Genomic DNA, 17,151 nt, shown 5'->3' with positions numbered 1-17,151 from the left:
TACTGTTTCTTCTAGTTAATTATACCCTAAAATATCTTGTAATTGTTTTAACTAAATGCTACAAATGTTTCAATTAATGTAATTAACTTAAATACATTTACTTTGATCTGATGAATTCAGAGAAAATATTTATTGATAAACAGAAAGCAATGAGCCACAGTTATCGTTTATATTTGTGTCTTTTTCCAGCTTAGTGTTGTTACGATTTAAAATGATTAAATAAAGCTGATTTTTAGGATTTTTATGTACACATTGCACTCTGTGCACTCCGAGTCGGCACTCTGTGTTTTTGAGGGTCGAAGCGTCATTCAGCGTTACGACTGAATTGAAATATTGAATTGACGTAGAAGCGCGGAGGGTCTTTACTGCATGCTTACACATCACAGCAGATAACAGTCAGGAGGATATTTTCTGGGCCAAAGGAAGTGTCCCGAATGTAGATAATAAATAGAATCAGTATCAGGATAATATTAATAATCAAGGCAGGTGTTTCTGTCTCTGTCCTTCCAGGAAAGGAGCAGATAAGAGGGACTTGAACGAAGAGGAGACTCGAAGGGACACAACAAAACGGTCTGTTGGTTCTTAAAGAAGATAGTCGTAATAATAATGTGTTATTGTTGGGGTATAAAACTGTGGCCCGATTCAAAGTCATCCTTTCTGTGAAGCAGACCGATGGTTTACATCGAGGTCTGTAACTTGTAATATCAACTGCCGAATCTTTTTAAGTGACAAATATTTCTCCTGTACTTCTTTGATTGAAACAGTGTCCTGACTGCAGTTTTAAACTCTGATTCGTTTACTCTGTTTCTCCTGAAATTACTACCAAACAACACAGGAAGTGCACCAGCAGGTCAGGCCGAGTGCAAAACACCATGGAGGTTATTTGAGTCGGTGATATGGGACAGTAATGATCGCATGGCGTCTGTGTGTGAGAGCGTGTGAGGTCTAATAAGTTTCACAGATAGCTGGAGGGTGAAGTCTGCTATGATTTATGGTGTGTGTGTGTGTGTGTGTGTGTGTGTGTGTGTGTGTGTGTGTGTGTGTGTGTGTGTGTGTGTGTGTGTGTGTGTAGTAACAGGGTGTTTCATAGACAAAATTCCCTGCTGAGAAAAATACGTATGCATCGCTAAACAAGGCCTTGGGCCAGGAAGACAGGAAGTGGAGCAGCCCTTTGTTGTGGGGGTGGGAGAGCATGTGTGTTGCATACGCACTTATGTGTGGTGGGGCTTTCAAACCAGATGCTCATTAGACAGTAAGAGGAGATATGACGGCACTGTTGATGAAGATGGGTGGAGAACACCGGCAGCTGACACAAATAACACACACTGAGTGGGTCGGAGGTCACGCATTTGATTGGTTTTAACTCTTTCTGATCAGCGCTGTCACCACTGTGTGAAGGTCAAAGCTCCTGTAAACGTTAAAAAACATTTAGAGCTCTACAGAGATTTTTGTTTTTTGAGTAAAGATTTCACACATTAAGTTTTTGGGAACATTTTTAGCTTTAAAATGTCTGTAAAAACCTTTGAAAAGTTAAAGCACAATGTTGTCCTTTGATGAGCAGATTCAGCAGTGGAGGCTGTTGTATGGCCAGATAATAAATGATAATGTAGTTACCTGTACATGTAGTAAATATAACCATACATTACACACCTAAACTCTATGCATGTTGAGCTTTAATAAAAAGCTTCTTTCGTTATCACCTTTTTTAAATTGAATATATTGACTTGTTTCTTTCAGCTTTTCTTTATGCTTCTGCATAGATTCTCCTTTTCTGTGCCACATGTGGCACTGAAATATGACTCCCTTTGGAGTGACTCTCTATGGAGTCAGTCCCAACAGACTCCAATGTTAACATTTACAACTTTTACTCAGAAAATAAATGTGTTTACAGCCTGCTTAAAAAACGCTGCCTCTGGATAGTTTCCTACTTCATAACAGCAACAGATATTTTTACAATTTACTTATTAGAATTGTTTTAAGGACAAAGTTAGGCTTGTGCTGCTTTGACTGAAAGTTGGATGGCGAGGAAGGCGAATGCAGCTGCAGCTGTCTGCCAGGCTTCACCTCAGTTAACTGGAGTAACTCATGTGGACCAATAATATTGATTACTGTGCAGTTAATTGTACTAACACATTGTCTGTGCTCCAGTTTTGGTGAATGAAAGTCTAATAACTCATTATTAGCTATCTGTGTCTGTATGAATGCAGGCTGGTAACAAAGCCAGCTATTGTTAGCTGATAGCGTAGTACTCCACCCTCTCATATAAGCACGGCCACTCTAGCTAAAAAAACCAAAAAACACATGATGGCTGACAAAACTCACGTCCACTGAGGTGTGCCAACATACTGCACATGCTGCTACATTTACTGCAGAGGAAACCTGTGCAAACTTTTTTGCTGCAACTTTGTTTACAAATATTCAGATTTATATTCCAATTTATCGCTGGTGGAGCGCGTTTTATTAGGTCCTCTAAGAACAGTCGTGACAAAAATCAGTGCAAACATTTTTAAAAGGATTGAAATATAATACACACGACTATCACACACTTCAGGATGACGCTACAGCTACGAACATGCAAACAGAGGATCGACTGCAGGTGGCGGTGGGTGGGTGTGGCACACATAGTCATGTGGTCTGTACCGTTACGGGACTGGCTGGCACTGGAAGCAGCAGGAAGCTCATTGGGCTGAGCGGAGCCAATGGCATGGCAGGGTGGGGTCTTAGGGTTACCTGGGCAGCAGGTGAAGCAGAGCGGAGAAAGCAAAGCATTACATACTCACACACACACACACACACACACACACACCTGTTTCAGGGACACATGACAGGCATACAAACAGAAAACAACAACCAAGCTCGGTGCACACACACACGCTGGGTTAAAGTGAAAGAGGCATCAAAATCTGTTCAAAAACATTGTAAAGGCAAACGAGCCAACAAGAGGGAGAGTGAAACACAAAACTGTGACGCGAATATGTGCAAAAGAAGTGTCACTGCCCTCTCAGGGAAGATCTAAGATCCTGTTCTCATCATGTGGAGGTTCAAGCAACATCTGCTGTAAGAGAACTGTTTAAACTACCATGTTCAGCATGTAGGCAGATCTACAGGTTCTGAACAATGACACTGGACATTATTGTAGTTTTGATTCTTTACACCACCACAGAGGATTTGAAATCAAACAGTGAACATGTGTTATTAGAGTATTGGATTCACACAGTCTCCCATTTTCAGTAACTTAACTGACTGACAACCAGCTGGCCGGCTGAGGCCTGGTTCCTCATTATTTTATGACAAATTCAGCAGATAAAAGAAGTGGAGTGTGCCGGTAGCTGTTCACTGAAACTGTCACTGTGACATCCAAAGACACGTCAGTGCAAGTGAAGGAGTGTCATTAGGCTGACAGGCCAAAATAAACTCTCTCCGATCAGGCACAACATTATGACTTGTATAATATTGTGTCCAGCTGTTTGCTACAGAAACAGCAAACAGATACAATGTGTTGTGTACTCTGACACCTTTCTACCAGGAATGACCTTTTTTGCAATTTCAGCTATAACAGCTGATCTGTTGGATCGGAGCAGAGCCGGCCTTTGTTCTTCATGTGACCCTGTCGCTGGTTCATCACTGTTCCCTTCTTGGACCACTTGATGCGCTGTTAGCAGTGTTAGCAGTGCTACGATGAACAGATAATCTTCACTATGGCACTAACAGGTGTCATGATGAAGAAACAATCAGAGTGATTCCCTTCATATGACCGTGGTCATGACTATTAAGACTGATCGGTGTATAAAAGACAAAAAAACCTTTCATAGTGGCCAAATCAATAATCTGGTTCATTCTCAAAAACAAGGAAGACACTGGTGAGCTCAGGGACATCAAAAGGCCTGAAGACAACTAAAGTGGACGATTACAGAGTTCATTACTTGCTTAAGAAAACATCTAACAACAACATCTAACCAATCAAGAACATTCTAAGAGAACATAGGTTACATTATGTAAAAGAGAGTTTATAAAAAGATGCAAACCATTTGAAAACAAGAAGAAAACATCTAAAAGAGTTCTGAAAGAAAGTCTTTGAAATGAAGATTAACCAGGACCAGGACGACTGGAAGAGGCAAGCAGCTCATCATCTGAAGCATAACACATCACCTGTCAAACATGGTGCAGGTAATGTTTTGACATGTGTATGTGTGGCTGCCAGTGGAAGTGGGTCACTAGTATTTATTGATGATGTGACTGCTGATAGAAGCAGCGGGACGAGTTGTGAAGCGTACAGGGTTAGACTCTCCTCAGGCAAATGCTGCACAACTGATCAGAGCTCCACAAGGCCCCGTGGGATTAAAGATGAACGCCTGCATTTCAATCACATGTCGGCTGTGTGATTTAAACTCCACTGTGGTGGTGTACAGACGCAACATTAAAAAGGAAAGTGCCATTGTCCAAAAACGCATACACAGATATACTGCTGGGTCCCTTTGAATGCTCCTGTATTAACATCACCCGGTGCCAGTTCGGATCAATAACCGTAATCTCAGTGCTTATTTTTAAATTATTCCCCCAAGTCTTGGCAACAAGAGGAGAAATAATCCTTTGAAAATGGACACACATAAAAGAAATCCTAATATTTTTTTTCACAGGGTTGTGTATCTGCTGTGATCCCGGTTGGGTAAATATCTGCAGCAGCTGCTATCACGGCCTGAACACCTTGTTCGAATAAAGTAGCAGCTCATTTTGGAGCTCGGGACCAGAGGAAAATACGCAGCACACAAACACACACACAAAAACACACACTTTGCGTCTTTGGGTGAGTGTCTGTCCTTTAATCGAGCTGTAAGATGAGCTGGTGCCGTTTCTGCTGCAGTGAGCGTTCTGCCGGGCCCCACAGATCCCAGAGCAGCGCCTCTTCCCCAGTCAGCCGGGCCGGAGCCAGAGGAGCTGCCTGGTGGACCCGATCCCGGCTCAGCTGGTGGGTACTGTGAATAATTGATGGCGTTATGAATGCACCACAGCATAGAGCCAGGCTCGGGCCGACAAGAAGACAGAAAACATCTCAGAAAAGAGTGACGGTGAAGAAAAGAGATAAAATACGAGTGATGGAAGTTGGCTCAGTGAACAGCCCTGTGTCGCACTTTGTTTATGTGTGTGGCCTTGTTGCGTTCAAGGTCTTCTGAGAATTAGTCCTGCATCCCAGCTCGGAAATAAAACACACAAACATAAAAATAAACCGGCACCTGTAGCACATTTAAACAGCAGTTTACAGGCACAGCTTGACCCCGTCTGATCAGGCTGAAGCTTTATGAACTCACTCCGAGTCTCTCTAAAGCCTGAAGGGGTCTGGAGACAAAGCGTTCCTGCATTGCAGCCTCCCCACCCTTTTCCTCCACTGCCCCGCTGTGTTTTCTCCCTCTCTATATCCTCACTTCACCTGCTCTTTGTCCTCTGCTTTTACGTCTCCACCCTTTATTCCCACAGCTACCCCCCCGTCTCCTCCTGACCTCCAGACCTCCTCCTCCTGAAACATCTCTCCACTTCTCCATCACTACCAACCCCCCCGAGTTCTAGAAATCAAACCCACCCTCCAATGACATCATCATCATTTCTGTTGGTACTCACCCTCCACTCCATCAGGCGGTCCTCCCCATGTCCACCGTTTAGGCCTGTTATCCAGGTGCTCCCGGGCTTCTCCTCCACCTCCACCTCCTCCTCCTCGTCTTTCAGGGCCCCCGGCTCTTCGGCGTACCATGGCCTCCAGCCTCTCCTGCTCGTTACGTTCAGAAACAGGGAAGAAGAGAGATTCTCTTACCGAGCCATCGCTACGGCGACGGATGCCGGGCGATGCACTCGGAGATGGCTGCGCCATGGTTACCGCATGCAGCAGCAGCGGCAGCGGCCTCGCCCCTCTTCGCGCTCGTCTGTTTGCTGTCTGCTGGTGGTCACCAGCCCTCGCTCGCCCGTCTGCCACTCAGTGATACAGCAGCTCTGTTCGCTCTCTCTCCTCCGTCTGCCGCTCCCTCTCTCCCTCTCCCCCACCTCGCAGTTCAATTCACTCCTCCTTCTCTCTCTTCCTCTCTCCCTCTCTCTCTCTATGTCGATCACCCACTCCCTCTCTAATGACTGAGTCTGTTTCTGAAGCACTTTAGTCAGACGGGAGGAAGCAAAATGCAGCCCGTCACCACCCCCCACCACATGCATACACATGCATGAACACACGTTTACACAGGGGACCATGCCTGCACACACACACAGATGGTGGGTGGATCGGAGATTGATACTGGTTGCATTTCTTTTATCCTTTTGCCTTCCTCTACCTTTGCCTCTGGACTGCATGCATGCTGCAGTGTGACAATAACCATTCCTAGAAAATAAAAACACACACTCGGCATTGGGGAGTGACTGGCAGACACAGATTAGTAAACCATGACTGGGTACAATTATTAATCTTACATCATGCTCACAGTTTGAGGAAAACAATAAAAATCTTTCATGGATTTGGGCCTGTATGAACTCAGAGACATTTCTGTTGAATATTAAAGGAATGTTATGGCGAGACAGCTGTTATTCCTAATGATTGACATTCTTAATGTCTTCATGCTGGAGTCACGGTGAGGTCCTTGTTCTATTATCTGTGGGAAGGATTTTGCTCCAGATCACAGAGTGAGAGCCCATTCAGCACAATTTTAACTTATCACACATTGACACATCAAAAATAAAATACTATAAATTGTTACATGCAACCTAATTCTGTTTTGCAACATTATCCTTGAGCAAGAGCTACTGGGAAAACAGACAAAGACCCTGGATGCAAACCTCCTGCCCTCTGCTGTTGTTACTATAGAGGACCTCGCTCCTTTGTTCCAGAGCATCATTATTACTTAGTGAATGTCTGATTGCCCTATTGTGCTTACAGCTGTAGATGCACTGTATGCACATGCAGAGTATTTCACATGCAAAATACATACAAATGCGAATGTGAAAATATTTCTCCCTAAAACACCTTGTGGCCTCAAGTGACGCCTCAAAAATCCAACCATTCAGGTGGACGTTCAGCCAAGAAAAGACTTCATAAAATTTAGATTCTTGCATTATAAAAACGCACCAACAGCAGATTTTTTAAATAAACCACACAGTTAAAATAAAAACACCCCGTCAGCATCTGCAACGCCCAGATCTGAGATGCACGGGACAAATCCAAACTACTCTGCGCTGCATGCAAACGTGACATGTTGACATTTCCAAAGTTCACCTCACTCGACAACAGCTCGAGGCTGGTTCTTATTTTATCGGCACTTCTCGCTCTTTGTTAGCCGGCATCGCAGCCACAAAAAAAGACAAAGTTTGTTGGCTCTGTCATTTGAAAAAGAGATATATTGACAATTATTTTGAGATGTTCAATATAAGAGCGTTGAAGGTCAGTTCAGAGGTCGAGCAAAGTGCAGCGTTTATTTAAGCTGACAGGTTCACTAGAAAAGTCAAAGAGCACAAGACAGAGCTGGGCAAAGGGCTTTATGTGCAGACAAGCAGGTGCAGTTAATACGCACAGGTAAAGGTAATCAGGGCGAACGGACAATAATGAAGGAGGAAGTAATACCAATGGAAGACATCCAAGAAAGCCAACCTTCAAAGTAAAACAGGAAATAAACAAAAGACCGCTAACACTAGAGACACAAAACTACGGCCACAAAAAGAAATAACAAAATAGTTGCCTGGCGCAAAAACTCAATATAAAACTAAACAAAAACCAGAACAACTAAAGCTCTGCATTACAAACAGCCCTACAAACCTCAATAACACAACACCAGGAAATAAGTCAGAAAAGCATAGATCCCACGTCGAAGCACACGTGAGACCTCAGAAAGGCAGAATTCAAATATATATAAAACACATTTATATAAATCTAAATGTTTTAAGGGGCAAAATAAGGAGTCAATTACCTGAAAAGTAAAATCCAGGGAATAAATTCATGGAACCAAAATTAAAGTCCTCACTGGTGTATTAGAAACACTTAATTAGGGTTCATTTTTAGATTCATGACTTTGTCGGGTTTCCTAATGTCATTAAGTGACGGACACTTATTTCTATTTTGACATTCATATTTGATGAATATAAACATGTCATAGGATGCCAAATAAAGGCGCCAGGCACCTTAAAGAAATCAGACACATTTGTGAATCTAAAATGAGCTGTTATTATATTCAGATATATTAAAGCAGTAAATTGAAGCCTTTTAAGATTAAAGAATATTTCAGGTTCAGGTATATTTGTAAAGGCCCCTTTGTTTTATTTTGATATTTGCTGTTTTTCATATTTAAACTGTTTATTTGTTAAAAATAAATAAATGTTAAATGTTTGCAAATTTGTTGGGTTGTCCGATTGTCCTTCTTTAGAAAACAGACTTTTATTTGAAACTATTTATATTTATGTAAAAATGTAAGACCAGAAGAGAAGCATTTTCCATTTAGTGATGTTCTCATTGCCTTACGAGGTAAATATTATCATCCCTGCATTTATTTTTATGTGTATTTTTTATTTGTTTATTCATATTATACCTGTTTGTACACTGAGCTGTTTCTGTGTTTGTTGCAGAGGGTAAAAAGTGAGCCGTCTGCTTTTTATGTGGCTCAGCTTTCTGGTCATACTGGATTTCCAATCATCGACCATTAAGGTGGCCCATGCAGAGTAACTGCCCAGCACAGAGCTGAAACACTGCTTCAGTGTACTGTCTGTATATGGAATGGGTGGAAATGCCCCACCTCAGCACTATGGGGGTGGGGTGAAGGTGCATGCACAGTCACGCACATAACTGCAGGAGGAGGGAGAGGCTGCGGGGGAGGGGGAGTCAGGATTTAAAGGGAGACAGCAGAATGTGATGAAGGTGAGGGAGGGAGTGAAGATGTGGAAAGAGAGTGGAAGATCAAAGATAGAGAGGAGGGCTGGGATGGATGAGCAGCCTGCAGGTCCCCTCATAACTGACTCCTGATGAGTACTTTTACTAGAGTGCAATTTGCTTTATTTATCAGCGGCAGAGCTGATTGAGATGATTTACAAGGCAAACGTGGCAGAGTTAGTCATAATGGACTCGTTTACCTCTGCAGTGCTGAATGTGAAGTGAGCCTGTCTGATGAGATGAAAGGATTCAACACAAACCGTTCATGAGACAAATAAAACAAAGAGTCGAGTGCTGCAGGTGAGCTGTCAACAAGACACGGTCAGTAATTAATAACACTACTCAAAGTAATAGTATTTAGACAAAAATGAACCAGGTTCAGTTTTTATCTCCAAAATAACCTCAGACTAATATTAAATCCATTCTGCATATTTTATTCTTGGGCTTTATTAGAGTAGCTTTGCATGATTCTCAGTTCAAAATAATCTGGTTTTATGTTATACTGAGCCTTTGTGCAGCCCCTCAGTTTATCCTCTGTCTGAAACGATCCACTTTAGCTGCTCCCACTATGAAAACGCTACGTCCACATGAACAGAATCAGCTTTTTGGGATTGTTGGCTGCCTCTCATAAACAGAAGGTTTGACCATATTACCCTCCTCTGCTTTGGTTTCTGGGAGGTGCTGCTTCACACCACACAGAGTGAAGCAGGTCCCGGCGACATACTCAAATGGGGAGGCATGATCAAATGATGGAGGTCAGCCGTGACAACACACACATCTAACATGGTGGAAAACTCCCGAGCAGCGTGCACATGACATCACATGAGAAACCTCAATGTACACACACACATTAAATTTGATTTGTACAAGGCCAATTAATAAATCTGAGGCGTTATAAAGAGTTAACTGCAGAGACAAACACTAAAATAATAAGTCTGCAAAAAAAAAAGGATTTAAAATCCTTTTTTAAGGATTCTATTATCTCTAGTTTTAAAACCACTAAACTCCAATGCAGAGCTGGAATAACTGAAATTCATCAACAGACGATAAAAAAACAACTATTCCGATGACTACTCATTAAAACGTTATTGCTTCTAAAAGGTGAGAGACTTTAAAACTTCTTTTGGGATAGGAAACATTTTAAACTCCAGGTGATTCTGACTGGTATCTTCTCCTCGTTTTATTCCTGGTTTATAGATTCACCTAAAAAGCACAAGAGCCCCGGTTCGATCCTGGGAGGAGACAAATCCCTGTGGGGTTTGTGTCAGGAAGGGCGTGAAACCTCAGCCAAATCGAACATACGAGGCTACCCGCTGTTGTGACTCCTTGTGAATAAAGGAGCCATTGAAAGCAGTTTTTATTTTTGTTTCATAGACAAAACTATTTATTGACTGGTTCAGAAAGGCCCGCAGTAGCCTCTAACACGAGCCTCGTGGAACCAAAGCTCAGTTGCACACTGCACCACAGAACATGGAGGAACTTATCTGCTTTACATAATGCTTTACAAATGATTAGTTAGCTAATGGATTTATGGAGCTGCAAAGGATTACTGTTATATTTTTATAATGGATTCATTGTTTTTCATCTATCAGTGCTAAACGATGATCAAAAACCTTTTTAAATGTGGTTTATGGGTCCTGGTGAGGTCTCTCCTTCCTGGTACAATCAATATAAATTTAAAAAATGCATCCCGCACTGTGACTACAAGCTATTTCGTTTTAAGTACTTTGCTTTGTTTTAGTTTGGATCCTGTATTAACTCTCTCGTCACGTGAAGCACTTCGATCCTGCAGCTTTGCTCTCCGGTTCAAAGGTGAAATATGTGCTTGTCACAGCATCGACTGTCTGTTCCAGTAAACGACACACGATACGCTGGAGGTGATGTCATCGTCCCGTGAGCCCAGCTGATCATTATATCATTAAGTTATGCATATGAGGCGGAAGACACGAGGTGGAGGAGGAGGTGGAGGCTGTTAGCAGTCAAAGAGAGCCTCCACATCAATAGAGATAATAATCCCCCTCCTCCTCCTCTTCTTCTCTCTCCTCTCTGTGCACCACCTGTTAACCCTTTGTGTGCTGGTTAGCTTTCCAAACAACCACCAGAAATGTATGCTCTCGATACGAAACAGCCGATCATTAATTCAGCAGTGTAATAACATGAGTCAGTGGTTTTAGGCAGAGTGATGCCCACTCATGACTCACGCAGAGTGAGATGAGGTGTTTCACTGCTTCTGAAGAAGAAGTAAAAACAGAAAGAGCTCGTCTCAGCAGCTCAGCAGGATCCCACACCACAGCTACATCATCATATCTGCTGCACATCCGTCTGTGAATCTGAGTCATTTCACAGGATTATGATCTAAAGAAATAGTCCAGTAAAGGAGACAATTACTGCCTTTGTCTGCAGTGTAGTAGGAATGGTCATATAAGAGATCGCAGAAATGCTGAATGGCTTATGGATCATTTTTTAATATATACTTTTCCCTTGTTGTTACCAGCGCCTGCTAAGCTGTAATGTGCTACTACTGCTAGAAGGTGGCAGTAATGTGCCTCTGAGCCGTTTGCCAGCTTTTATTAAGCAGCACAAAGAAAAATTGCTTCGACTGAGAACTTCTAACAAAGAAGAGCTCTCCTCTTCCACACAGAGGCCAGGATGAGTGGGGCTCTGTGGAGCTGTAGAAACAATGCAAACTTTGCAGCGTAAACATTTTTCTTTTGGAAAATTTAATCCGGTTTTTAATAACAGTTGCTCAATAAATAGTTCCAATTTTTGATTTTAATGAAACAACTCTGTAAGTGCTCCACATGTCACTACTTGATTTCAGGCTAAGTCAGCCTCACTGTAAGAGAGCTGTCTTTTTCAGTGTGATGCGGTATATGTGACACATTTAGCTCCAGTCACTGTATTTATTCTTACAAACGCCCCCAGCTGAAGTGCAGACAATTTCTGTACAGTGGGATTAACAGGAACTGGAATTCCTCCCTTGTAGCGACACTGGTCCCACTACCTACCAGGTCTCAGGCCAGTAAAGTGTGTGGCCTGATGAGATCAGATGCTTCTGTACAAACAAGACAAACATGCAAAGCCAAAGTTGACTACAGCCCTCAAAAAGTCTTGTGTGGAACATCTTTAAAAAAGTGAGCGAGAATGACGTCCAGTGTGTTTAGAGAGGTTTGAGTCGGTGGTGGAAAGACACAATCTAACAAGCCCAGTTAATTGATGAAAATCTAACTATAATTTTACTTGAAATGTTCATTCTTGTATTATAGGAGTGTTTTTCTCCACATGTGCTAAAAATGTGGTAGAATAAGCTGTGGGACAGGGAAGCACCCACAGCCAACTGAGGATATAAAAACAGGGCCAGTATTGTGACAATATGATGTAGTGTGATAATTACAGGGGACATGAACTAGAAAGAAATGAACTAAACAATCTTCAGTCCATTACTGATCTCTACTTCAGGCGAATCAGTTTGAAACATGAGTTGATGTTGGCGTAAGTTTAATTCAATGAAGACGCCTCTGAGGGCTCAGCGTACGAGGTCAGAAGACGGCCTCCAGAGAAAGATGTAAAAAATCAGCTGTGCTGCAGAATGGAGATGCCCAAGAAGATAATCATGAAACGCAGAGTGGCCGGACTAAAATCACAGAAGAGAGCTCTTCATACAAGAAGTAAGAATTTTAATTTTGACTTTCAGGTCACGCAGTGGCCGCAAAATATTGGAACTTCAATCACAGTTCAGCTGAACCTGAATATTAATGCATCGCTCATCTACACATAACACCACAGATGACTGCTTTCTGTTATATCTTATTATATCTCATGTCCTGGTTTGTTTTTGGTTGCTGATTTTTTCTGGCAATAAGGTGAGGAGAGGATTTCAAAATCCCAAACCTGGGGATGGTGCCCTGCTCAGGAAAACAATAATGTCCAGTAACTTTAAGTCTGCAGACAACCAGCCAGCTAAACTTTTCATGTTTCAGCTGAATGCACACAATTGGTCTGCTGGCAGAAAGTCTTTAGAGCTTCTGCATTAATTACTCAGGACTTTCCTAAGCTCTGGTTCAGCCTGACAACACAGCTGGAAACACACTGACTCGATTATGGATCGACACGGTTAATAATTCAGTGTTGGAGAGCAGCGAGCTCACAGACAGAAAAGGGAAAAGAGTGATCAGTGGTGGGAAACAGAGAAAGCCTGTCTTTCCAGGCTTTCTCTGATCCTGTGATCAGGTTTCTGAAGAGGGGAGATGAAGGAGGAGACAGTCTGAGGGGAGCACAGCTCAGATTTTATTTCACTGAGAAGCATAAAGTCTGTGTGACCTGGGCTGGATGATAATCCAGTTTTATTGTGCTGACCTTCTTGATGATTGATTACATTATTGTCTCGATGCTGTCTAAATTAATGATTTCATACTAATGACCTTTTAAAAACTTACAAAAGAGTATTTTTCTAGCTTAAAGCTGCCAATATCAGATACACGCTGTGTGGCTAAGGTACAGCTAACTGGCTAACTACCCTCATGATAATAGGTATTACTGTAGAAATTAAATGTTAGTTATATATGTTTGTTTGTTCTAGAAGATTTATCGATGGATAAAATTATCTGACACTACAAAGAATTTAGCATCATATTGAAGTAATTAGGCAAGCTAGCCAGCTAGCATTCCTACTGAGGTATGAGGGCTTTGCTTGCTAGTTCATACTTCGCAAGTTCATTTGAGAGTCTGAACCTCCAAGGTGGGAGGACACAGTTAGTATTTCCCCTCAAATACATTTTTAACCCTTAATTTCATTTACTGGCCTGTGCATATGATATGCATAATAACAGATTTCTTTACAAAACAGATTATTAAAAATATATATTTTAAGCATAAATAAAACACTGAAATAAACCAAAGATCACCCCACAGAGAAGACCTAAGTGAATCATACCCTGCATTTAATGTCTACCGAGTAGGGAAAAGGATGTGCCTGGAGTCAGGCAGTCGGAGCTCATGTTACCTGCCGAGAGCACCCGGCTCCCACAGATCATTTTTAAAACTGCTGCTAGCTGGCGAGGCAAGAGGCTGGTTGTTAAACTAGCGGGGTGGACATCTCCAAAAACGCCAGACCTTTTGTACAAATAGACAATAGCTTGATAAATCACATATTTGAGGTTAACCACAACTACATTCTCGACTAAAAACATCTTAAAGGTTTATTTTGTGTCACAGAAACATTAATATATTCAAAATGTAAGAGTTTGGCCATACTTTTGTTTTCCGTTCCAAATGCATGCAGGTGAAGCATCCTTGATGGGTGGAGCAGGAACACAGTGGACTTTTAACTGGAGCTGTACTTGTATGTTTCACAAGTATGCATGTTGAGAAACAGCCATGAAATGCTAGCAAGCACGTTACAGCAGTTTTTAGCTAACCTGGTTGTTAGTTGGCAACCAGGTACCAGACCAGCCCCAAGGGGTTTGAATGAATTAGCTGTGCGTATCCCCTTTAGCTCACTAGTACTGTTTGCAGTTTAGCTGTGTTAGCAGTTTTTTAAAGACTGCACAAAGTCAGATTTTTCTCCCAACCACACTATTCGCCCATGAATTGACTCGCCTCTTATGTTAACTGTATTTTTCCTTGACAGTCTGCAATGCAAACAAATGACCTGAAACCCAAAGCAGCAGAGAGCTAGCGAAGCTCATCTTTCTTTCCCAATAACCCTGTCATTAGTTAAACCCTATCTGAAGCCACATATGCTTCAGAGCCTTGGTGGGTCTCTACTCTTCTCATGTTATCTGAAAGCACAGTTATGGTCCGTTCCATTTGAAATTCAAAGACAGAATTTTTTGAATTCCTAGTCTGAATTTTAAAGTCAGAGCAGGTCACCAGCCCCCACCTAACAATGAAGACAGTGGTAGAAAGCTTTATTTGTAAGTGGCTTAAAAAGCCAAATGTGGAGAACAGACCAGACCCTGTGCAGGAACGTGCAGAAGCTTTGATTTTAAGCACAAAAACCAAGCCTCACGCTGTTTAGCTAGTGAATTCTACCTTTCTAAAGAGCAAAGCAAATCCAGTTTTTTTGACTTTACCACTGGAACTCGCTTATCTTGGGATGACATCGTTCTAACATCGGGCTTCCCAGTTAAATGGAACGACGCATTAGTGTGTTGTGACCTCTGACCTTTTCCGCCTCTTGCTGTTTTCGTCTCTTGTCCACGGCCGCCACCTTGCGCTGCTGCTCCTTCCTCCTCTGCTCCTCCATCTTCCTCCCTCTCTCCTCTGCGCAGCGTTCCAGTTGCTGTTGAACGCGACGCTCTTTATCCTGCAGCTCCTCCGACAGCTCTGCGCACACACCGGGGTATTCGTTATTTACTTATTTAGAAACTCAACTTCTACTGTTTCCTCCACAACATTTTAAGGGAAATAATGCACTTCTTGATCCACTATACAGCACACTGCGTATCACAGGAAAGCCTCCAACAATCTGTGTGCGTTTGCCAGTGACAGATGAAGCAGACAGACCACACTCAGCTACACCAGCTGGACAATCGCTCATACCTCGAATTTTCTCTCCGTCGTTGCTTTGCTCTTTTGCTAAATGCAGCTGGGAGCCTGTAAAAGGAAAAATTAAGTGATTAGTTTGGCCGCCTGCAGGTTCTACATATGTTTGATATCTTTCATGTTTTATCATGTTGCTTTAGCTCCACCCCTACATGTAATCACATTCACTTTGTTTGGAATTTTAACCACACAAAAACACAATCTGAAAAACAGTTAAGACAAACACGGGAATGACTCAAAAATAATACTAACGTTAGTTTGCATCTATCTATGTTTCAGTGTCTAACCGGACGCTGACTCTGGATGGCATTTCCTTAGACTTCCAATAAGATTATGAAGAATCATCAGTCATTTTTTGACCAGGATATGTCCTTCAACAAACACATATTAAATAAATAAGTGTACAGAAGCTTGTTGTCAAAATTTCAGGTTGCTATCTTAAAAATTTCACTCAGTAACTCTTATCTTCAGGTTATTTTCCCAAGTTGAGTTATCTTCTTAGAAGTTTTTGTTAGTAAGCAGAAATCCTGAAATAATAACCCAAAATTCTGACTTCTGAGGGGCAAAAGAACCTTTTTGTTTTATTCCAGGGGCAGAAACAAGCTTCCACGAATATGACTGTGTCATTAACTTTTGTTTAATCTCTCTTGCAGGTTTTTGTTTTGCAAAGTCATTCACTTCCTGTGCTTGATTTTTATCAAAACAGAGTTCTTCCTTCCTGCAGTCACCAAGTGCTGCTCATAGGGGATGCTGTGATTGTGCAGTTTGTTTTCAGCTCACTAAATAAAGCCCCTGGAGATGACTGTTGTTTTGAAGTGGCGCTCTATAAATAGAACTGTCACCTTCTTCTTTATTAAAATACTGGGAGTATGTAAAAGGCTATGATGAGATTACACATTTACCTGGAGGGCTCCTGTGATTGGATGGTGATCGAGAAGGAGATGCGTGCCTGTTGGCGAGCAGTGTTGGCGCAGGAGGAGGGACCAGCGCTGTGTTTTGGGAGAGAAGAGTCAGACATGATTCACACTTGGCCGAGAAGCAAAATAAAGCTAAAAATGTAAAGCCAGAGCGGCAAACGTGACCACTCTGTCAATATGGAAGAGCAGGGATTAAGAAAGCTATCAGTCACAGGGCGTCCAGATGCAATACATTTTCTGTCAGTCACTGCTTCGCCTCTGGGGGTCAGATGTCAGAGCAAGACCCCTGAGTGTAACCTCCGGCCTTCTTCCTGCTCCTTTTTTTCCCTCTTAATCTGTCAAACTGACAGCCTGAAAGCAGCCAAAGGGCAACTATCCACCGTGCTCTGTGCATTCAATGGTTTTTTAAAAAACAAACAAACAGTGGTCTTAACATACAGGCATTAGATATGCAAATACATGCAAACATGAGCCAAAAGTCCCCTCTCCCACACTCTGTCTCCAGTGTACATTACATCACATGCAGAAATCTGCTGTTTGTTTAAGAGGATGATCGAGGACTGTGGATGGTTAAAGAGCTGACAGCCCATAAAGAGGGATGGGTGGAATCAATATAATGTAGGATAGCAAACATAATCAGTTAGAATATTTATGCTGGCCTATCATAAAATATACTTCCCAAGACGTCATTTGATGTGTATCACTCACGTAGACCTCTATATATGAAATGCAACAACATATTTGTACAACGCAACATGCAAAACCATGCCTAAACATAAGAAACATTACACATGGAAAATTTAT

The 17,151-nt window shown here is 42.1% G+C and overlaps 1 protein-coding gene across 5 annotated transcripts in view; it reads right to left on the bottom strand.

Annotated features, from left to right (window-relative positions):
• Positions 1–17,151, bottom strand: part of map7d2b (MAP7 domain containing 2b) — a 32,369-nt gene that overhangs the window by 14,276 nt on the left and 942 nt on the right. For 3 of the 5 annotated variants that reach the window (XM_085468950.1, XM_085468951.1, XM_085468952.1), the window contains 5 exons: positions 16,333–16,419; positions 15,428–15,481; positions 15,051–15,211; positions 5,614–5,758; positions 2,641–2,730 (listed from right to left, as the gene is read on the bottom strand). In XM_085468950.1, coding sequence (XP_085325076.1) covers positions 2,641–2,730; positions 5,614–5,758; positions 15,051–15,211; positions 15,428–15,481; positions 16,333–16,419 — 537 coding nt within the window. Of the gene's footprint in view, positions 1–2,640; positions 2,731–5,613; positions 5,759–5,866; positions 6,305–15,050; positions 15,212–15,427; positions 15,482–16,332; positions 16,420–17,151 lie in introns of those variants that run through there. The other 2 variants (XM_085468953.1, XM_085468954.1) reach the window with 2 other exon arrangements.

The sequence above is a fragment of the Copadichromis virginalis genome, linkage group LG9, assembly GCF_057382275.1.
Source record: "Copadichromis virginalis isolate Kocher_CV1m ecotype Utaka linkage group LG9, C_Virginalis_male_GT1.1, whole genome shotgun sequence".
NCBI lineage: Eukaryota > Metazoa > Chordata > Actinopteri > Cichliformes > Cichlidae > Copadichromis > Copadichromis virginalis.
Note: the sequence above shows the minus strand (reverse complement) of the source record. Positions and strands in the feature narration are given on the sequence as shown.